The sequence below is a fragment of the Giraffa tippelskirchi genome, chromosome 6, assembly GCF_054371585.1.
Source record: "Giraffa tippelskirchi isolate mGirTip1 chromosome 6, T2T-mGirTip1v1.2.pri, whole genome shotgun sequence".
NCBI classification, from domain to species: domain Eukaryota; kingdom Metazoa; phylum Chordata; class Mammalia; order Artiodactyla; family Giraffidae; genus Giraffa; species Giraffa tippelskirchi.
Window position 1 is genome coordinate 133,908,620 of NC_137280.1, and position 23,210 is coordinate 133,931,829.

Consider the following 23,210-nt stretch of genomic DNA (forward strand, 5'->3'; position numbering starts at 1 on the left):
ACTCACTCCTTTTGTGTGGGGCCTGGCAATGGCACCCCACTCCAGTACTCTTGCCTGGAAAATCCCATGGATGGAGGAGCCTGGTAGGCTACAGTCCATGGGGTCGCTAAGAGTCGGACACAACTGAGCGACTTCACTTTCACTTTTCCCTTTCATGCACTGGAGAAAGAAATGGCAACCCACTCCAGTATTCTTGCCTGGAGAATCCTAAGGACGGCGGAGCCTGGTGAGCTGCCGTCTATGGGGTCGCACAGAGTCGGACACGACTGAAGCGACTTAGCATGGAAGCAGGACTGAGAGAGCAGGAGGAAGGGGGAGGGCCTGGGGCTTGGAAACACAGGTCTGATCTTGGCTCAACCCCTGGTGCCACAGGATGACCAGACGTTTGCCAGGACTGAGATGTGGGATATGGGACTTTCTGTGCTAGAACTGGGACAGTCCAGGCAAAGGTGATGGTGGGTCATTTTACTCCCGAATCACCTTAGCTGGTCCCACCTCCCTCTGGGCCTTAAAGTGGAGGGCGTCAGACTGGATGATTGCTGAGAAACAGACAGCTCTGGACTTTGAGGATTTAGAGGGTGTTTGAACATGCCCAGACTGGTAAAAACAAATCTTCCAAACCTGGTCTACTGGTTCAAACACAGCTCAGAAGAATTTTTGCCTGTGTCCTGACTCAACTCCTTGTTTGTGCCGGGTGTTGGAGTCAAGGGTGGAAAGAGCCCTGAGGAGGTACGGCTGACTTGTGACTCTAAGAAATAAATCATGTCTAAGTGGTATGTTTTTCACCTTCAGAGGCAGCCTGGCTAGAATTCCTGCCCCCAGGCCCCAGTGCTTTCTCTGGCCTGACCATTCCAGCCACGAGGGAAAGGAATGAGGATGGGGACACTGGGCAAGGGCAAAGATTTGTGTCATAATCTGGATGGGAAAACACTTTTAAATGAAATATAAAAACGGCAAACCTTCTGAGACAAAATGACTCACACATATACACCTAGGTATGTCCATCCAAGCACATAATAGCGTTGTTTGTAATAGTGAAAGATCAAAGTAATCCTCATGTCAACAATAGGGGAGCTAGGTAAAGAAATTGTTGTCTACTTAAACAATGCAAAATACTAAAAGTCATAAAATTAGATCATGGATAAGCCTTGAAGACATTATGCTAAGTGAAATTAATCAGACACAAAAGGACAAACATTGTATGATTCTACTTAGGTAAGATACCTATAAGAAAGGAGAGTCATAGAAACTGAAAAAGTAGAATGCTGGTCCCCAGGGGCTGGAGACTGAGGAAATGGGGAGTTGTATTAATGTTGTTGTTTAATGGAGACAGGGTATCTGGGAAGTTGGAGAAGTTCTAGAGATGGAGAATAGTGATGGTTGTACAATACTGTGAACATACTTGATGCCACTGAATTGTGCACCTAAAAATGGCTTAAATGGTAAATTTTAGGTTATATATGTTTTACCACAATAAAAAATATATATAGAAAATTATTATTGACATATTTATATATTTTCAAATAAAAAAGCATATTATAGAATCATATTATTTAATTGGTTATAAATAAAATAAATTTTGTGTATGTGTGTGTGAACAAATCTATCTCAATGCTCCCAGAAGGAAATCTGGAAGGAGCTATGCCATGGTTTTCTCCAAATACTGGCTTGGGGGTGGGAGTAGAATGCTGGCTTTCTTTTACTTTTTATTTTACATACTTCTCTCTTCTTGGAATTCATTTATGCTAAGCATGTACTCTTGTTGTCTATTTTTTAAAAAGGCAATAAATAGAAGAATGATGCCGCTGCTGCCTGGGGAGCTGCACTGAAGTGTCCAGGGTAGCGGGAGCCCCTAGCAGCCCGAGGGCCCTCCCACCACGCCGCTGGGTCCCACTGTTCTCGTACCACCAGCAAGGAGAACATGGTCTGCCCCACGTTGAAGCCGTGCCGCCAGTTGTGGTAGGTGATCCTGCGGTAGCCCTTACTCAGGGAATACATGAACCGCACCAGGGCCTGCGAACACACACACAGCACATTGTGAGGCAGCAGCACCATGCTGGGGCGGGTGGGGGGCACCTACCTGGCTGAGGGCCCCCATCTTCCAGTCCCCACACTGGACCACAAGTGGGAGCTAGCAATAGGTGCGGTAAGACTGTGAGAGCAACTTCAAACGGCTGGATACTGTGACAATGGATGTGGTTATGAAACAAGGCCCTGGGAGAAGCTTGCAGGAACTGTAGGAGAGAGAACCAAAGGCGTGTTGAAACCAGTGGTTCCCAAACTTGAGTGCATGTCTGCATTGCTGTGGGGTGTGGGAACATCTTGTTTTTTTTTTTTTGAGACCGAAAATAAAGTTTATTGACTCATATGGGCTGCAGTCCATAGGGTCACAAAGGGTTGGAAATAACTGAATAACTGAGAACACACACATATAGATTGCTGACCTAGCCAAAGTGAAGCAAAGTATACAAAGAGACAAAATTCTTACTTAGGATAAAATATACCAGGATTATTCATAATGATAAAAAGGTTAATTCTCGAGAAGCTATACCAAGCCTGCATGTGCATGCACTTAATAGCAGAATATGAAAAGAAGGATAGAATTGAATGAATAAACATAGAAATCCAATATTGTAGTAGAGATATCAACACCCCTCTCAATCGTTAATAGAACAATTGATGATAATAAAACACAACATCATTTTAAAAACACAACAGAAAACCAAGAACTATGAGTATTCCACCCACTGCTAGTGATAAGGCTTTCATTTCCAGTCAACAGGCTGGTGATCCAGTTCCAAAACGCTTTTTTAAAATTCTGTTCCCTAGGACCATTCTCATAGAGTCCAGTTGTTTTTAAACATGGCTGCTCATTAGAAACATATCTGGAGCTTTGGAGAAAAAAAGCAACACCTGAGCATTTGTATTTTTCAAAAAGTTCCAAGATGATTCTGATATGCATCTGGATTTTTAAAAGTGATTACAGGTTTTTCTATTAAATGGTAGTTTTGATGATATGGAATTCTATTATTTTTCTGTTGACCAATCATGAGTGAGGGAACGTCTTGTTAAAACAATTTCTGATTCCTCACAGCCAGTGGAGAGAGAAGGGGGAGAGAGAGAGTGTACGTGTGGGTGTTGGTGGACCCGTGCCAGCATTGATCCATTTCCAGGTGATACTGATGTGGTTTAAAGCACAGAAGTCTGGGACATTCTGCACACAATACACCCCCAGCTCCACCTTTTCTGTCCATTCCCATGCCTCTAGATGCACAGCACACCTAAGAAATCCTGCAGGGGAAAAAGCCCTGTGTAAATGGATTTAACACACATTTCCCACCCTGTTGAACTGTAGGAACTTTTTTTTTTTGCATTGTATTTATCCACAACCTTCAGAACTCAGTGCCTCAGAACCTACCTTGAAAAACATCACAGTTCAAAGGAACCATGTGTCTCTTTTCTGGTAAATGACTCATCTATGTGATGTGACTAATGCTTTAAATCTTTCTAAGGCAGTTTACAGATTGAGGTGTTTCTTTTTGTTTGTTTGTTTTTTAAGCAAGCAAGAAAGGAAGGGGGAAAAAGGGAAACCAAAGGTTTGTTTCAACCTCACCTCCTGAGGAATGTGAAATTTATCCACCACTTTGAGCTCATAGTACATCTGTATTCCACATTTCACCAGCTCCAGTTCCGTCAGGGGCAGGTCGCTGAAGTGGAATTTATTAATTTCATATTTGTCTGCATCTGGCAGCTCTCCTTGCTGTATGAAACATGGAGTCAAGTGACTGGAGCACATGAGGAATTCCTTGGTCCCTCCCTCACCCCACCCTCCACCAGCCCTGTCCCTGATCTGAGTCTGCTGGAAGGATCAGAGCAGAGTAGTAAGGGCCACATTTGGCAGAGATGCTCCCCACACATGTTTGGGACACACATGCCCTGCGCTTGTAACAGGTCAGGACTGGCACTGCTGCCCAACTTACCAGGATCTCAGCCAGTTCTTCTTCCTCACATTCCCATGGCTCCTTCCCATACACCTCTCTGGTTTTCTGCCAGGGCCCGAAAGAGCAGAGAAAAACATCAGTTTACTACATCTGAGGTCAGAGTATGTCTCTGCTTTTCCACTTCCTTTTTTCTTCTTCCTCCAAAGTTCTCGCAACAGAGCTACCAACTCAGAGGCTGCCATTCAGCGTTTATTGACAAGTAAATTCAAGGTCATGGGATTTGGAGTCATGGAGTCCTGCAGGCAAATTCAAGCTCTGCCAATTGGATCCTTCATTCCTCATCTGCAAAATGGGGATACTAAAAGTACTTAACTGACAGATTAAAATTAGATTATCCAAAGTCATTTTAAAAAATGTATATGAAACTAAAATAATGCATGTAAATCACTGAGAGCAGTGCTTGGTATATAGTGAGTGCTAGGATTAAATAATGCTGTTGATGTTTTTACTGTTTCTATTACTAACTGGGAATCTGGAGGTCTTGCTCATGGCCCTGGCTTTTCCTCTTACTATGTGACTTGAGCCAAGTTCCTTCCCTTCTGGTCATATTTCTCCTGTGCTACAGGGGGAGAGGAACCTGAACCCAATAACTTGTTCCAGATTTCTTGATCTAGAGCAGAGTCTACGTACTTTTAACTGGTTCACTATGCCTCCATAGGGTCTACATATCCATCATGTGGCTTAAAATTGTGGACTGAGACAAGCAAACTATTAACCAGTTCATCCAAACTAGATATTTTCTTCTTTGAATTTCTCAGTTATTGGGATCAAAACGATCCAATTTGTTGTGATATCTTTCCTGCTTAAGAAATGCCCTCTGAACACATTGGCTGATATTGTTTCAACTTGTGCAGTGCATAAACCCAACAAGTCTTGGGAACTCAGCTGGGCATCATATCTAATGCTCTTTGGTTAATTCAGTTTGCTTCTAAAATCTTGATCTTTTTGAGTCCCGAATTCCAGGAATGGTGGATTGCCGATTCTCACATATCTTGGAAAGCCTGTCATACCATTTCCCACCCACGTGGGACTCTCCTCTATAGCATCCTTGATATGTGATCATCCAGCCTGTGTTGCAACATTTCCCATGACAGGGTGCTCGCTACCTTCCAAGGAAGCCCTTTCATAACAGTGATAATTTGCTCATTATCCTGATAAATGTTAAATGAGACCTATTTAGTGAGCTGTGTGATTTGGGGATAACTTCCTTCCCCCTTCTGGGCCTCAATTTCTTCATGTCTACAATAAGGTGAAAATCCTTTCCCTGCCCATCCTACTGGGCTATTGTAAGCATCATAAGTATGAAATACCGGATATACTCTATAGCAATGAAGCTATGTGATGGCTTCCTACCAACATCTGACCCTACCCTCTGAACTATTTCTTTTTGTGTGTGTGTAATTTTAGCTCTGACTTTATTTTTTTTTTAATAAATTTATTTATTTTAGTTGGGGGCTAATTACTTTATAATATTGTAGTAGTTTTTGCCATACATTGACATGAATCAGCCATGGGTTTACACGTGTTCCCCATCCTGAACCCCGCTCCCTGAACTATTTCTTTGCTCAGAAAGTTTGACCTTCTAAGGCAGGTCTGATCCTGCCTCTGTAATTTAGAGCAAGACTCTCTGAGCCTCCATCTTCTCAGCTATAAAATAAATGTGGTTAACTGACCTCATGAAGGGAGGCTCTGAGTAACTGGCCATTGTCCACTGGTCTGTCAGATAGAGCTTCTCCTCAGAGTGGGGATTGTGGTTGGTGACTCCATCTCTAGTACCAACCAGGTCAGCCCTGATCACAGGGGAAAATAGAGTTTCTAGAGCTGTTAAGCCAAGGCATGGTTTTAAGATTGAGGTAACCCTGGGAGGGACAGCTGTTCCCAGAACAGCCTTTTCTTGAGGAGAAACAGGGAAAAACCATTACCCACCAAGATTGTCTGGATTTCTTCATTGTCACACTTCACGTGGTATTTCACCATGTCCTGGAAAATATCCTTCCTGTTTTCAAGTTTGTTCATAGACTCATAAGTGTCAGGATTTAAGACAGACCAGCCCAGGAACTGAGCCAAAGACTGAAAGGAAAGAAAGGAAGAATCAAAGGGAGAACATTCTAGTCTGGTCCTTTCTCTGTAACTTGGGGCAACACTCTAAGCCTCCATCTTCTCAGCTATAAAACAGGTGTGGTTAGCTGTGTGCTGGCCTCCTCAAAGGGCTGCTGTCAGGATAAGATGAAATGGTGGATGAGAATACACTTTGAATACAGCTCTAGCACAGTGCCATCCTCATGCATAACAACTTCACAAAAAGGGAATGTGTTGTCCCTATGTGGGGACAGGGGATATAAATGAACTCCGTGCTTTCTGCTCAACTTTGCTGTGAACCTAAAGCTTCTCTAAAAGGTAAAGTTTGTTAATTTTTAAAGAAGGGAATATAGATTTCTTTGGCAACTGAGGCAATGCAGGAAGAGAGCCAAACATAAACATTGAATCAGGAAAGAACCTACAGGGTGAGCCCCCATCCCTCCTGGGCTGGGGCAGCAGCATGCTAGGTCCCCACCACGTGGCTCTGGAAGTCTCACGTCCAGAGTCACCTCTGAATCCCACGTCCAGAGGCCTCCTTAAAAACCATACCTCCATGAGGGTCTCATCCATTTCATCAAACGGTTTCCCATCTTTGCGATTGTAAAACGTGGCCACCCCAACAATTTCTTCCTTCTTGTTCACAATTGGCATAGAAAGGACATTTTTAATCGTCCATCCAGACTCATCCAGAGGCTCTTTCTGCAAGAGAAGAGCCAGAATAAGTTGCCCGGTTACCAGGCTACAGAGACATCCATGATGGATTTCATGCTGTGTTGTGACCCTGCTTGGCCGAGGGGGTGGCAGGAGGTTAGACCTTGTTGGATTACGCCCGGTTTTAGTCACTAAATGCCATGAGCAGTTTGCCCCTCTGGTGGGTGCTCCATAAGCCAAATAGCTATAATGTTTTCATTCCTAAGATCTCAGCGCCGTTGTGTGCCAGGCAGTGAGTTGTGTGTTGCTGGCTCTAAGGATGCCCACAAACAGTACAGGAAAGCAGTGTTTCCCTTTCAGATACAGGAGCTGACTGTGGAGGACTGGCTTAGCAGGGGCCCTGGTAATACCTGTAAGTTTGAATTCATCAAGTAGATATAACCTGCACCTTTCGACTGCCGATCTGCCTGTCTGTTCCTTTTGGCCTGTCATTTTATCTCCATGGGCCTCAATTTTCTCATCTGTACATGGGGATGGTAGTAAGAGTATGTGCCTCATGGGACAAATGAGAAAATAGAGGTGAAATTTCTTGGTCAATTAGAAGGTGCTCTTTGTCAGTCATTTCCTATTTGAGCCTCACTTCCTTCATCTATAAAAATGGGAATAACTAGACTAGACACTTTCTAGGCTCTTTTCCCATTGATTCATTAAAGATTTATCAAGTGTTTTACAACGTGCAAGAGCTAGAATCTGAGGAAACCAAGGCAAGTAAGGCACAGGGGTTGTTCTCAAGTTGCCCATCATCTGGAAGGTAAGGAGGCCATCAGATGGCACTCAGGAAGTTCTCTACGGTACTGTGGGAGCCAGGGAAGGGAAGGAAGTCAAGAAAGGTTTCCTGGAGTCGGAGAGTCTTCCAGCTCAGATGTTCCAAGGTTTTGAAGGTGGCAAGATGATAGTTATTATTATTTCTGTAACACTGGACTTAGCACCTGGTAGAAGAGTGACTCCAGAGGATTGCAGAACATAGTCCAAAGGGCGCAGGGCTGTCAGTCAGGAAACTTGAGTTTAAGACCTGCCTTCCTCCCCACTCTCTTCCTCACTTTGGGAGAGTCCCTTCCCACTGAAGGCCCTGATAAGAGGCAGATTTTGTCAAGAGTGAAATGGGAAAGCATTAAAGATTTTTAAACAGAGAAGTTATTTGAGACAACCTGTTTTTTTAAAACATCACTTGAGCTACTTTGTGGAGATACAAGACTATGATCTAAAAATAAGATCAGATTTGATTTATGAATAAGAGTAAACTGTAATCAGATGACTTGGGTAAAGACCAAGTTCTCTTTTGGTTATAATCATGGTAGCAACTCTCAGCAACAATCTGCCTTGTCATACTGATTTGGTCAACATCACAAAGCAAGACATACAGTTTTAACCTTGAGAGGATATTCTCTCTAAGGTCTTTCATAATGTTCTTCAAGGAGTAAACACATAAGCCACTAATTTTAATGTGAGTCATTTTTATTTCCTTCTTCATTATTTTCTGACTGCTCATGATTTGTTTTCTGTATACCTAGCATGCTAAACTCAAAATATTGACAGGGCACCTGCAGCTGAAGATGTTAAGAAAGATAAGCCACAACCCTTGACTTAAGGACCCAATATTTTGCCAAGAAGAATTAGTCTAAAAGGCAAGGAAGGAACATAAAATATGAGGTAAGGGAAATGGAGTGACAAAGACAAACTCCTTGGCATGGCCTTCCAGGCCCTGTGTGACCTGGCCTCTGTCTCCCTTTCTAGAATTTCCTCCTGCCACTTTCCCCTCAGGCTCATTGGTCTACTCTGGTTCCTTCCACAAGCCTTCTCTTTCCTGCAATCGTCTCTCCATTTTTTACTGCCCGAACGTAATTTCTCAAGGACACATTCCTCGATTCCTTCCAGATGAACTCAGGTACCCTGAGATTCCCTCCTCTACCCTTCTCCTGGCCAGCACTCCACATGTATCTCTCCCCAAGAGATCATGAGCTCCTGGCAAACATAGACCATGCCTGTCTGGTCCACCTCTGTAGCCAGTGTAGCATTGTGCCAATGCCTGGACCAGACCGTGCCCTCTACAAACATTTTTTTAAAAAGACACACAGACAACATCAAATGGAATACTAAACAAGATTCTGCGATCATCTTAAGGAGACAGAAATGATACTCAGCTAGGGGAAGCAGAATAAAACTTCATAAAAGTTTCATAGCATTGAGTCTGTCACTGAAGGGCAGAGGGCATCTGGGCAAGAGATGGTGGTGAGAGAGAGAACTGCATAAGCAAAGGTCCCGAGGCCAGAAAGCAAAGGCTATAAACCTTAAAACCAAATGGAACCTTGGCATTTACCAAATTAATTCTCTCCCCACTTCCATTGGCACATGACTTTTTTCCACTCACATTTTCACTTTATTGAGATTGCTTCCCAATAAAGTAGATGGATTCTAATGTATTCTAATCCTCCTTGGGGGAAAAATACCATATAACTAAGAGAGCAAGTGAAAAATGACTTACCTGGAATGCAAAAAAGTCCTCCGCAGGCGCATTCATGATGTTGCAAATCTGAAAGCCGTGGAGAGGAATAATGGAGTTTTGATTAGAGTTGACAGAGTACACATCGAGGGCACTGGGCATGCTGTTTTCAAAAATACCACATCCTTGCTCATGGCATTCACATTCTTTTCATTAGGTAGACATGCTCAGGATGGTTTTGAATTATTAACTGAGGTTACCGAACAGGAAAGCTGCCTTATAAACATGACTTCTTACCATTTGCTTTACTTCTGAGTCATTTCTAGCCTTTGAGAATGTTAAGGCTAGCTGTATTTGTCATTTTTAATAGCTGTATAGTGTCCCATTTTCTTTTTTTTACATTAGCTTTTTTTTCATATTTCATTGTTTTAGTCATACATATCCATACACCTATTCTTTTTCAGATGCTTTTCCCATATAGGTTATTACAGAGTATGTGTAGAGTTCCCTGTGCTATGCAGTAGATCACTGTTGATTATCTATTTTATATATAGTGGAATATATAGATTAATCTGAGCCTCTGAAGTTATCCCTCTTCTCCCCCCACTTGCTACCTTTCCCCTTTAGGTAACAGTAAGTTTATTTTCTAAGTCTGTGAGTCTGTTTCTGTTTTGTATATAAGTTCATTTGTGTCTTTTTCTTTAGATTCCATACATACCTGATAGCATGTGCTTTGTAGATATCACATACAATCACTTATATGTGGAATCTAATTTATTGTTTGTAGACTTTTTGATGATGGCCATTCTGACCCATGTGAGGTGATAACCTCATTGTCGTTTTGATTTGCATTTATCTAATAATTAGTCATGTTAAGCATATGTTTTTGACCATCTGTATGCCTTCTTTGGAGAATATCTATTTAGAATCTTCTGCCTAGTTTTTGATTGGGTTGTCATTTTTTTGGATATAGATTTGTATGAACTTTTTGTAAATTTTGGCGATTAATCCTTTGTTGGTTACTTTGCAAATATTTTCTCTGTTCCGTGGGTTGTGTTTTTGTTCTGTTTGTGGTTACCTTAGCTACACAAAAGCTTTTAAGTTTAATTAGGTCTCATTTGTTTATTTTTGTTTTTGTTTGCATTTCTCTAGGAGGTGGATCTAAAAAGATATTGGTGTGATTTATGTCAGAGAATGTTCTGCCTCTGTTTTCCTCTAGGAGTTTTATAGAGTCTGGTCCTACATTTAGGTCTTTAATTCATTTTGAGTTTATTTTTGTACATGGTGTTAGAGAACGTTCTAATTTCACTCTTTTACACATAGCTGTCCAGTTTCCCAGCACTGCTTATTGAAGAGGCTGTCTTTTCCCCATTGTGTATTTTTGCCTCCTTTGTCGTAGATTAATTGGCCATAGCTTGTGGGTGTATTTCTGGACTTTTTATCCTGTTCCATTGATCTATAAGCCTGTCTTTGTACTGACACCATACTGTTTTGATTACTGTAGCTTTATAGTAAGGTGTCCCATTTTCTTTCCCCCTTTTGTTCAGAATTGGATTATGTCCAGTTTTTTTTTAATTAATATAAATAATGCTACTGTAAACATGTTTGAAATGATTATGTTTGTTTTGCGTGACAAGAGTTTTTCCTTGTGGTACAAATGTCACAGCAGATGAAGAAATAAAAAGTGCTGTAGCTCTGGTTGCATATTGCAAAATTTCTCTCCTGACAACTGGGCCAGTTTACTCTACTGCGCCAGTGATACTTATCTGATCCCCCAAGAGCCCTGCCCATGGGGCCACTGTTCAGATTTTTCCATAAGATGTTGCAGGAAACCCAAATGAACTTTTTGGCCTACCCAGTAGTATCCATCCAGGTTTTCTCTTTCTTCTCTTGCATTCTCTACCTTCTCATTACCCACCCACACCTCAGAAGACCACCTGCTGGTTTCTGTCCACACCCCCCTATCCCGCCACCTTACCACCAAGCCTGTTCTCATAAGGGACATCAATGACCTCCTAATTGCCAAACCCAATGGGGATTTTCAGTTCTTATCTCACTGGATCACTTTTGTTGCATTTGGTATTCTCTCTCTTTATTGAAATTTTCCACTTCCTTGGTTTCCATGACACTACCCACTCTGGGGTCTCCAGACACTTCTGAACCCTTCTACCAATTTTCCTTCACACACTCTTCTTCCGCCACCCAATCTTTAAATGTTGGCATCCTCCATTCCTACTTGAGTCTGTCTCACTCTCCCTGGTGACTTTATCCACACTCATGGTTTCAAGTACCATCTGCTACTAGGAGCAAAATGGTCAAGGATTATAATATTGTCCATACTATAATATCTTCTGCATTGTAGTCAGTATGAATCTCTACCTTGTATTGACACAAATCTCCATCTCCATCCCTTATCTAGCTCCACAGTGGCAGAGTCATCTCTTTAGCTACTTGCTGGACACCTACTCCTAAAAAATGTTTCTGTCATACCTTATCTGAAACAGATCTCAGCAGGCAACATCCAAACCTGATGGCAGCATTATCCATCCAGTCTAGAAATCTGAAATTGGCTTTGACTCTTCTCTCCCTGTCTCTCTGCTCACAATCAGTCACAAAGCCCTCTCACTGTTAGATCTGAGTTCTGATCTTCCTCTTTCCACCTCATCTTTGTTTGAGTCATGAGTATTAAATGACCAAATGTGTTTACTGCCTGGCTTCTCATAAGCACTCTGTGGCTCTTTAGTGTTCTTTACTGCCTCTGCCTTTGTTGACATGTTCATCATTTCTTGTTTGTGACGACATACTTTTCTCTCTGCTTCCAATCTTAAGTCTCTTCAGATCTGTTTTCCAGTAAGCTTTCAGAATTTTCTTTCTAAAATGAAATTTATTGTGTCAACCTCTTACTTGAAAACATATTGCCTGTGGATTAAAGCTCCACCCTCTTGATCTAGCATCCAAAGCTACTGTGATCTGGCCCCTCCCTTTTTCCCTCTCAAGCCTCATCTCTTGCCATCTTCCTGTCTCAAACCTAACACTCCAGCTACTCCAAACTGCACACACCATGTTGCTCCCAATCTCAAAGCTAGAGTTGTTGGTCCGTGTTGTTTTCTCCACCATACTGCTTCCTGGTCCCTACCTGCCTTACGTCTATTTATTTTAAAACTCAACTCGTACCAAAACACCCTGGAAGGTAAAGGCGGGTTTAGATGCCTCCCCCTACTTTGTGTTCCTAGAATATACCATGTACATCTCTATTGTGACCCTACTGCATTATAATATAAGTATCTGTTCATAAAGATATCTCCCATTTGATGATGAGCTTCAGGACAGAAATTATTTGACTCATCTATCTTTGTATCCCCACAGCCAACTACAGCACCTGGCACATAGAGAAAGCCCAATAAATAAACACCCTGATACATGAACAGCACTGTGTAGTGTGTGCTTGGGAAAGGATACAGAGATGAGCGGCCTCAGATTCGGGGGTGATGTGCTGCTAATGCCCATGGCCCTTCTCTCGAGGGCAGGGGATGCTGTGACCGTACCCTGGACCCTGTGGGTAGGGCATGTGGGAGACAGAGCATTTGAGCTCCGCTGTGTGGTTAGAAATGTGGCAGGGATGGGGGCTTGAGAGGGGCAATCAGGTCTCTGGGATAAGAGGCTGGGTCTTGCTCTGTGGTGAGCCTCGTAGAGCAGCCAGTCATGACATTATCCCTGATATTTGCATAAGTATCTTTGGTTGTCAGGGAGACTTATATTTCTCTGTTTCATGTTTCTTCAAATGTCAAATCTCTTCACATCCCCTTGGACCAGCCATCAAGTGAGTTGAGAAATGAGAGAATCAGCCTTTAAGAGATCCATACTTCCCATAGTTTTTCCCACTCTCTTGATCTGAAATCCCTTCACTCTTCCACCTGATTCAAAACTCTCCCCCTTCAACATTATATTACTTACCAGGCCATTTTGGGCAACATAAGTGGGGAGACCGCTCACCAAAGCCCAGTGGTCTGGAGGTGGATTCCTGTCAAGACCAAAGACAGTGGTGACTTTTAAGGTGGGGACAGATGGACTGAAAACTTGAAACTGGATCTTACCCTCCCTCTTCTCTCTGGTGGCTCCAAGTACCCCCCAAGATCAAGCCCCAAATCTTGGCTAAGCATCTTAATGTCCAAATGTAGACACTGAGAAAAAAGTCATAAATCAGTTTTATGGATTTCATGCTCTCTAAGAGACAAAATTGATCCAACAGATGGTTATTGGCTGCTGAGCAAAACCAGATGCCATCATTTCCCTCCACCAGTCCTTATGTAGAGTGAGTTGCTCAGTACTCTGTAGAGTGAGGGAAACCCACCTAGGATGAGCTTCTACCACATGCCAAGCACTAAGTTAGGCGCTTTACATACTTATTTATCCCTCATTCCCAAGTGACTCAGATGGTAAAGCATCTGCTTGCAATGCAGGAGTCCCGGGTTTGATTCCTGGGTCAGAAAGATCCCATGGAGAAGGGAATGGGAACCCATTCCAGTATTCTTGCCTGGAAAATTCCATGGACAGAGGAACCTGGCAGGCTACAGTCCATGGGACTGCAAAGAGTCAGACACGACTGAGTGACTAACATACACAGCAACATCACAATTTAGATTTATATATTTATTTTATATGGTATATTTTTACTTGTTGATTGCTAAAAATACACAGAAAAATGTATTAAGAACTTCAGTTGTTTGAAAGTGAACACCTATGGGACTACACCTACGAAACTCTAACAACCTGTCGGCACCTTGGAAATCCCTAACCTGCCCCTGCCACTCACAACCTTCTCCTGAACCCCAAAGGGAACAGTTGTCCCAATTTTATGATTCTTCCTTTTCTGTGGAGTTTTACCACCTGGTTTCCTGTACCCTGTTTCACATATTTTTCAACTTCATTCAGGTAGAATCATTCAATGTACATGCATTATTTTGTTGGACTTCTTTTTCATGTTGCTGTAATTCATTTGTTTGATAGACTTAAGCCATTTTTCCTTGTAAGATTGTATATAATTTATGCATTCAACTGTTGGTGGACATTCCCCTTAGTGCGAGGCTAATATGAGTATTGCTGCTTCCAACACTCTGGTGTATGCATGCTCTCATGCATGCATGAGGTATTTCATGAGAACTCATGGAACATGAGTTCCATGTGGTATTTCTGGAGTAGAGATACGGGGTCATAAGATGTGCATATCTTCAACTTTACTTGAGAAAGCCAAACTGTTCTCTAAAACCCAATTTGTACTACCATCAGTGGTATATTAGAGTTGCTTTTGCTCCACGTCTCTGTCAATGCTTTAGTATTTTCAGACATTAAAAAAAATATTTTTAGATTAATAAAGTTCTCTATGGAAATGATTATAACATGTTTCTGTTAATGTGACAGATTTTATAGATTGGTTGTTCTAATGTTAGCCGTGCATTCCTGGAATAAACTCAATTGGGTCATGACGTGTAACCCTTTTTAGTTATTATCTGCTAAAATTTTATTCAGGATCTTTGCATCTAGGTTCACAAGTAAGCTTGGTATGAATTTTCCTCTTTCATACAGACTTTGTTGAGTTTTGGTGTCAAGTTTATACTAGTCACTTTTTTTTTTCTCTATTCTCTTGGATAATTTGTATGAGAATTGTTATTTCTTCCTTAAATATTTAGTAAAACTCGTCTCTGAAGGCATCTGAACCTGAAATGTCTTTGTGGAAGGTTTTTCATGTATTTTACTGTTATAAGACTATTGTGATTTTCTATTTCTTTGTGATTTATATTTAGTAGGTTTTATTTTTATAGGAATTTGCCTCTTTCATCTAGATTTAAAATATTTGGGGCATAATATCCTCTTATTGTATCCTGTTGGTGTTTGTACGATTGTGGTTATTCCCCTTTTCCTTCCTGCTACAGCTCATTCGATTTCCTATTTTTCTTGCTCAGTCTTGCCAGAAATTCATCAATTTTATTAATCTGTCCAAGAAACCAACTTTTGGCATTTGTTCAATATTTTGTTAATATTTAATTAATTTCTGGGCTTATCTTTATTATTTTGGAAGGGTATGCTTGTTTGTTGTTAGTTTCTTGAGATGATGTGATGGATAGCTCCTGCCTGCCCCTCCAGAGCCACTTCCAACCCGCTCCTCCCGGTCACGGGAGGCCCGTCTATGTGGACTCCATCAACAGGGTGTCTGGCCTTCTAGCTTCCGACTGAGTTTAGACTGAAGGGAAGACCTGGCCAAAACTACAGGGCTGTAGAACAGGAAGGTCAGGCTATTTATTTCCTTGGGTTCCCCCTGGCAGCGTTGCTCTGAGTTTGTTTTGTCTTCACTTTTCTAATGATGCCCTGCTCTACATGACTGTTTCTACTCACCACATTCTAGAAATTTCCTTGGGGCCCAGAAGTGCTTACAACTTTACTACTTAAATATTCTCTTGTGGTTGGTTTCCTTCATTCCACCCACACACACCTCTGTAATTCATCCCTTTGTAAATAAACCCTCCTTGATTTACCCTGATGTTAGAAAAAAAAAAATTTCTTTGACTATGCTGGGTCTTAGTGGTGGTACACAGAATCTTTAGTTGCAGCATTCAAACTCTTAGTTGCGGCATGTGGGATCTAGTCCCCTGACCAGGATCAAACCCAGGTCCGCTGCATTGGGAGCATAGAGTCTGAGCCACTGGACCACCAGGAAAGTCCTGAAATACCCTAATTTAAATGTGACACCTAGTATCTGTTGGGACCCTGGCTGGTGTAATTTTGGTACACAGTTTATTATTTTTTATTATTTTCTAGTATGAAAGTGTAATACTGTAAATTTCACCTTAAGTATGATTTCACTGCATCACATTGGTTTTATCATATATCATGTGATATTGTCATTCTTTTCAGTTCAGAAAATATAATAATTTCCATTGAGTCCTTCTTTTACCCATGGATCATATGGAAGTGTATTCCTTTTTTTTTTTTTCATAAAAGTAGTTTCTAGTTTCCAACCATATGAGATTTTTTTTTCTAATTAGCTCTTTGTTATTAGTTTCTAGCATATTTTCATTATGACTAGAGGACATCTCTGTATGATTTCAATCATTTGAGGTTTGTTTTACGGTCTGTTATATCACCAGTTATCATAAATGCACAGGTATTCTGGAAAAGACTGAGTGTTCTGTAGTTTGGGTGTGAGATGTCATGTTCTATTAATGTATATATCCATTAGATTGTTTGGTAATTATCTTATTTAAATATTCTCTATTCTGTTTATTTTAGTCTGCTGTATCAGTTAGCAAACATGAATTTGTCTATACATTCTTAAGTTTCTGTCAATTTTTGCTTTCTTTTTGAGGCCACATTATTAAGCATATACACATTTGTAAATTCTTCAAGTTGAATTGAACCCTTTATCATTAAGAAGTGACTATCTTTACTAATGTGCACCTTGATACCTATTTTTATCTGACAGTAACATAGTTACATCAGTTTTCTTTTGATTATCATTTGCGAGGCATATCTTTTGTTCATTCTTTCATTTTCTGTGTATGATCTGTTATATAGGTCTCTTGTAAATAGGATATATGGTATTTCTTCATATATCAATATATCTTGGAACTCATCAGTTCTTAGAAGAACCCAGCCTGTGGGATCTTAACTGCCTGACCCCTGCAGGGCAAGTGCAGAGTCCTAACCACTGGACTTCCAGTAAATTCCCAAGAACCGTTTCTTATACGCACCTGAGAAAGATAATATTCTACCAGTTAATCTGTAATACAAAGCTTTTTGAACTTAAAATTATTTATGCATATTGACAGAGTTCTTTCAGCATTTAGATTTAGATTTTTATCATATCTTGCATCTTTCTCCTGTCTCTTTGTGCCATTCAAAGCTGCTTTTGGTTTTGGTGTTGCATCATAGTATAATCTCTTGAAGTTACTTCTGGGAATTTATATTAAATTCAGTGTGGATACAGCCCCACTGTAGAAGGCAGTGAGGTGGATGTTATCAGAGACTAGAGGATGTGATGCTTGGTGAGAAGTGATGAGATGGGGAACACGGTGACCTGTGATAACTCTGAACACAGACAATGAGTCTGATAAACCAGCACCCCTAGAGAAGTGGTCAGAAAATGGGATGGGGGTAGAGTATGCCGTTGACAAGGAAAAAAAAAGAATAAGAAATGAGTTTAGAAAAGACTTAGTCGTTGCGTGAACAGAACTGAACAGAAAAAACCCAGAAACCTAGGAATTTAAAGCAATCTCTCATCCCCCAAGATAAACCAGAGAACTGGGTTATCTGAGTGACAGCATTATCAAAATTCTTTGGCAATAGTTGAGGCCTTTCACACCCACTGTTTAAGGATTAAGGTGACCTGCAATAAATCTCTTCATTTGAACCAGAAATGGGAGGAAAGGTGAGGCTCTCCACAGAGGCTGATTCTGGCCTCAAGGAGTCTGAAGTTCACTTGGGAAAGAGCCAAGCCTCAGACAGAACTGTGGGCATGGCTCCTGGCACCCACAGAGGATTCGAATAGATAAAAAGACAACTGAGATTCGGGGCGTGCTCTCCTGGCTAAAAAGTTCAAGCTTGTATGCAAAACATTCTTGACTTTTGGAATCTTAGAATGGCCTATGAGGCCCCACCCACTACCTGCAGGTAGACCTCACCCTCTTGGAGTTCAGCCTTTTCATTATCCTCGTTGATCAGGTAAAACATTAGAGGGGAATTCCCTGGTGATCTAGTGGTTAGGACTCTGAGCTCTCACTGCTGAGGGTGCATGTTCAGTCCCTGGGGAACTAAGATCCCACATGGTGCAACCAGAAAAAAAAAAAAAAAAAAAAAAGACATAGAGAGTAAGCTTTCCTTGGGGCCTGAGTCACTTCCTTTACTAACTTCCTGCCTTTGCCTCACCCTCTGCCTTCGGCCCCAGATGTGCCTCCACAGAATACCATTGAAAAGCCCTGATCAGATCCATGGTCTCATTCCATGGAGAGGCCACTTACTAAACTGGACTGGGAACTTGAACTCACAGCATCTAAGAATCCAGCCTCATTTTCCAGCCTGCATGTTCTTTCCCACCCTTCTGCATTGTCTCCTTGTTGCTCTGCCTGAGTGTGTGGCCTTCTTGGGTTTGGTTAGCGTTGATTTTTGAATGAGTGTGTTATGGACACTATTGCACCTGCAATTCTGCACGTTTGGAGAAGAGACTTACGGGATGACTTTGATGTCTTCTTTGCCATGCAGGATGTAGTCAATGACCTTGTAAAAGTTGATTTCCTAGGCAGAAGAGAAAGAAATATATACTTTCAGAGTCTGAGACAGAACTCCAGCAGGAGTGTGTCCTTGAGAAAGGCTTTGTTCTCTCCCCTGTGCCCTGTGGTTTTCCAGAAGCACTGGCCTGATCCTCTGAGGGCGTGTCCCAGTGCCCCTGGAGCTCACTGTCAGCTGAGCCTCAAGATTCATCCTGTTCTTCCTTGGAGCCAGCTCACAGTGGCCAGGCAGGGGGCTGGGATCTGGGGCTTCAAAAAGGAGTAGGCAGTGTTCTGAGGGGACCTGGGGGGTTAGTACAAGGAGAAAAGATTACTGCTGGAGTCTGGTGAGACAGCAAGATGAAAGGGGGCAACTGTCCCATTAGCATCATTGTCAACCCAGCCATCCTCCCTGCGGAGTCAGCTTCATGGTCACAGCCCCTTCCTCCTTCACTGGACTCCTCTCTCTGCTTCGTCAGCTCTTTCAGACTTGCCTTCCCAATCATACCCCATGCGTTCCACTCACTTTCTACCTCCTCCATCCCTCCTACCTCCTTGCACCATTAAAACCCCCATTCTCTTACAGTAGATCTGTTCAGTTACAGGGAAAATGTAACTGGGGAAAAATCCATTACCTTATTAAAATGTCTAAACACCTACTTGTGATGGGCATGTTAACATTTTATAAATACGAAAACTGAGCCCCAGAGTGAGGGAAGGACACATTTATTAGGAGACAGTGAACCGGGATCAGAACCTAGGCCCTTGGCTCCAGGCTGAGAGCTCTTCCTGCTGTGTCACTTAAGGTTCATTGGCTTAAAGAGTGTGTTCCTCTCTGTATCACCCTCACCCAGAACAGGGTTACTCAAAGTGTGGTCCCTGGATTGGTACCAGGCTGTACATTATTTATTACTATTCCATGATGAGATAAAAACAGAAATTGGCAGTGTTTAGAACCTTTTATAGCAATTTGACTGAGTTAGATTATGTCTGCTGAAATTAATTTTTAAAAGATTTAACATTTTGTATGTCTTCTAAAATTTTTAGAAGACAATTTTTTCAAATATAGACCTTTATCCTATCTTGAAAAGTATTAGTCCAAAATGAATTGGAAATTTAAAAAAATTATTCCTTAACACAGGCCTTTTGAGAAGTATTGCCCTAGAGTTTAAAATGTAGATATCTGAGCCCACCCAGGCCACCTGACCCAGAACCTCCACACATAGAAATCCCTCATCTAGTCAAGATGCCTAGTTGAGAGGCAATTGTGACCTGTAGGATCACGAGGGAGAAGGGGACACTCTGCCCCTCAGTGCTCAGCATTTGAAGCAGCTACAGTGACTGAACCCTTTCAGAGCACCCATGGCTGCTCCAGGATAGGTAGGAGCTCCCTGCAGCAGGAAGCACGCAAGGAGAGGCCAGGTGCCCCCCGCAGCATGATGAAGTTGAGTCAGGAATAGATCTATAGTGCAAAGACTCAGGCTCTGGTCTTGGTTCCACTTAGTGTCCTCTCTGGGCCCCAGCTGTAAGATGGGTGGTGCTTGTTTATTGTCGGTATCAAGTAGCAGAAATCTTTCTCCTCACAAAGCATAGGCCCTACTCTTAGAAAGCAGAGGAAAGGAACACCACCCTGATGGGAGCAGAGTCTGGTACCTCCAGATCCTGCGTCTCTGGGTTCTCCCTCACTCCCTGTCCTGTCCTCTATTGCCCCATTCACCCCTGGCTGAGGCAGCCACTGTGGAAACTTAGGATTCTAAAGATAATCAGGAATTTAAAACACTGAACTGGGGAATTCATAAAGCCCATTCCAGCTTTGATTCTAAGACTGTAGCTGGATAGTAAGCATGAATAGCCTCTTATAGATTAAAATGCACATATTCTTTGACTCAGTAATTCTACATATGCTAATAAATCCTATAGATATATACCCAAATGTAGGTAAAAGCATTGTTTTCCCCACCTAGGGCTCTCAGCCAGACTGCTTTAAAAAGCCTAGAGACAGCTGATGTCCATCCCTTGGAGATGATTAAAAAACAGTGCCTGCCCGTAGTGGGTGCTTGTCTCCAGAGTTGTATCTGTGTATATTTGGAAAGATTCCAAATATTTTCAGATGGGAAAGTAAGGCACAAAATAGAATCATCACATTTGTCAAGGGTGGTAGTGGTGGAATACATACATTTGTTGTTGTTCAGTCACTAAATTATGTCCAACTCTTTGAGACTCCATGGACTGCAGTACACCAGGCTTCCCTGTCCTTCACTGTCTCCTGGATTTTGCTCAAATTCACGACCATTGAGTCGGTGATGCTATCTAACAATCTCAATCCACTGTTGCCCTCTTCTCTTTTTGCCTTCAATCTCTCTTAGCATCAGGGTCTTTTCCAATGAGCTGGCTTTTTGTATCAGGTGGCCAAAGTACTGGGGCTTCAGCTTCAGGATCAGTCCTTCCAATGAATATTCAAGGTTGATTTCCTTTAGGATTGACTGGAATGATCTCCTTGCAGTCCAAAGGACTGTCAAGAGTCTTCTCCAGCACCACAATTTGAAAGCATCAATTCTTTGGTGTTCAACCTTCTTTATGGCCCAACCCTCGCATCCATACATGACTACTGGAAAAATCATAGCTTTGACTATATGAACCTTTGTCAGCAAAGTAATGTCTCTGCTTTTTAATATGCTGTCTAGGTTTGTCATAGCTTTTCTTCCAAGGAGCAAGAGTCTTTTAATTTCATGGCTGCAGTCAACCTCTGAAGTGATTTTGGAGCCCAAGAAAATAAAATTTGTCACTGCTTCTGCTTTTTCCCCTTCTACTTGCCATGAAATGATGGGACCAGATGCCATGGTCTTAGTGTTCTGTATGTTGAGTTTTAAGCCAGCTTTTTCACTCTCCTCTATTACCCTTATCAAGAGACTCTTCAGTTCCTCATCACTTTCTGCCATTAGAGTGGTATCATCTGCATATTTAAAGTTGTTGATATTTCTCCCAGCAATCTTGATTCCAGCTTGTGATTCATCCAGCCCCAGATTACTCTGCCTAAAAGTTAAATAAGCAGGGTAACAGTATACAGCCTTGATGTACTCCTTTCCCAATTTTGAACCAGTCCATTGATCCATGTCCATTTCTAACTGTTGCTTCTTGACCTGCATACAGGTTTCTTAGGAGGCAGGTAAGGTGGTCTGGTATTCCCATCTCTTTAAGAATTTTCCACGGTTTGTTGTGATCCACATAGAAAAAGGCTTAAGTGTAGTCCATGAAGCAGAAATAGATGTTTTTTTTGGCATTTCCTTGCTTTCTCTATGATCCAGTGCTAAGTTGCCTCAGTCATTTGCCAACTCTTTGCAACCCTGTGGACTATAGCCCTCCAGGCTCATCTGTCCATGGGATTCTCCAAGCAAGAATACTGGAGTGAGTTGCCATGCCCCCCTCAGGGGATCTTCCTGACACAGGGATCAAATCCTTGTCTCTTATGTCTCCTGCACTGGCAAGCGGATTCTTTACCACTAGTGCCACCTGGGAATCCCTATTATCCAATGAATACTGGCGATTTGATCTCTGGTTCCTCTGCCTTTTCTAAACCCAGCTTGTATATGTACATACAGGAATATCCATAGACATCTGAGAAAGATAGACCACTCACAGTGGCTACCTAGCTGCCTCAAGGCGGGCTAGATTTCTATGCTGTGCCCTTTTGTATGGTGTGAACTCTTCTCTGTTCTCATGTATTACTTTTTCAGTACATATAAACAAATTGTGCTAAGAACATTTTAAAACTATGAAGAGGTATCCTCTGGGCAGTTCTAGAAATCTGTTGGGCCTTTGGCAGAGCTGTTTCCTCCTGGCCGGGGAGATGGCTTTCTTGCTTCAGTGTCATCTGTCCTTGGACCTGGGCTGTTCACTGCTCCCCTAGGCAAGCTGCTGGCTCTCTGGGCCTGGTAGACTGCCCTACCCAGAGCTTTCTACCAGCTTCCTTTAGAAAGATGAGAGATGGACTTTTTTCTTTTAAACTTACATGAGACTCAGTTTTACCTTCACAGAGAGCAACAGAAAAATCAGTGTTCTCTAGATAAATAGAACTTTTTCCACACACTGTAGCTCAGCCAAGTTGCTTTCAAGGCCATATTCATGTAGGAGTCCACCCACTTTTGGAAAATCAAAACCAAGCCATCAATGAGTGCCTTTGTCACTTTGCACCTAAGCAGCTGACACTGTAACACAGGGTCTTTGAAAGAGCCAGATATAGCCAGAGCCAGGTCATCATGCATGGAAATATACCAGTTTTAAAAGAAGTGCCATTTTTGTTTTTTTCATGAGGCCTACATAGCTGTTTTTCATAATGAAAGCACACACACATACAATGCTTTATTTTTAAAAGGAGATGAAGTGAATTATAGCTGCTTTGGGAGAGCTTCAGACCCAAGACTTGGGAAGGTTAATTGGTCAAAATCCAGACAGAAACTGTTTCTAGCGTGAACATGACAGATCAGTTGTGAGAGTGATGTTAGAAGGCAACAGGAGATGTTAAGCAGCATGATTGCAATGATAGTTACCTGAAAGAAAAGCATCCAGGGTTTGAAACTGTATAAATGATTTTTCCCCTTCAAGCCTTTAAAATCCTCTACTATCAAATAGACATGAAGAGAATGTTGTTGTTGTTTAGTCGCTCAATCCTATCCAACTCTTGCAACCCCACAGACTGTAGCCTGCCAGGCTCCTCTGTCCATG

The 23,210-nt window shown here is 42.0% G+C and overlaps 2 protein-coding genes across 5 annotated transcripts in view; one reads left to right on the forward strand and one right to left on the reverse strand.

The window, feature by feature from the left end:
* Positions 1-23,210, reverse strand: part of PDE6A (phosphodiesterase 6A) — a 122,468-nt gene that overhangs the window by 22,902 nt on the left and 76,356 nt on the right. For all 4 annotated transcript variants that reach the window (XM_081495755.1, XM_081495756.1, XM_081495754.1 and 1 more), the window contains 8 exons: positions 18,452-18,516; positions 13,186-13,252; positions 9,274-9,321; positions 6,630-6,779; positions 5,928-6,071; positions 3,981-4,046; positions 3,614-3,760; positions 1,906-2,013 (listed from right to left, as the gene is read on the reverse strand). In XM_081495755.1, coding sequence (XP_081351881.1) covers positions 1,906-2,013; positions 3,614-3,760; positions 3,981-4,046; positions 5,928-6,071; positions 6,630-6,779; positions 9,274-9,321; positions 13,186-13,252; positions 18,452-18,516 — 795 coding nt within the window. The remainder of the gene's footprint in view (positions 1-1,905; positions 2,014-3,613; positions 3,761-3,980; positions 4,047-5,927; positions 6,072-6,629; positions 6,780-9,273; positions 9,322-13,185; positions 13,253-18,451; positions 18,517-23,210) is intronic.
* The window catches only part of SLC26A2 (solute carrier family 26 member 2), a 111,030-nt gene that overhangs the window by 22,840 nt on the left and 64,980 nt on the right, over positions 1-23,210 (forward strand). Inside the window, exon 4 of the mRNA XM_081495757.1 lies at positions 1,782-1,959. The gene's annotated coding sequence lies outside the window, so the exon portion shown is untranslated. The remainder of the gene's footprint in view (positions 1-1,781; positions 1,960-23,210) is intronic.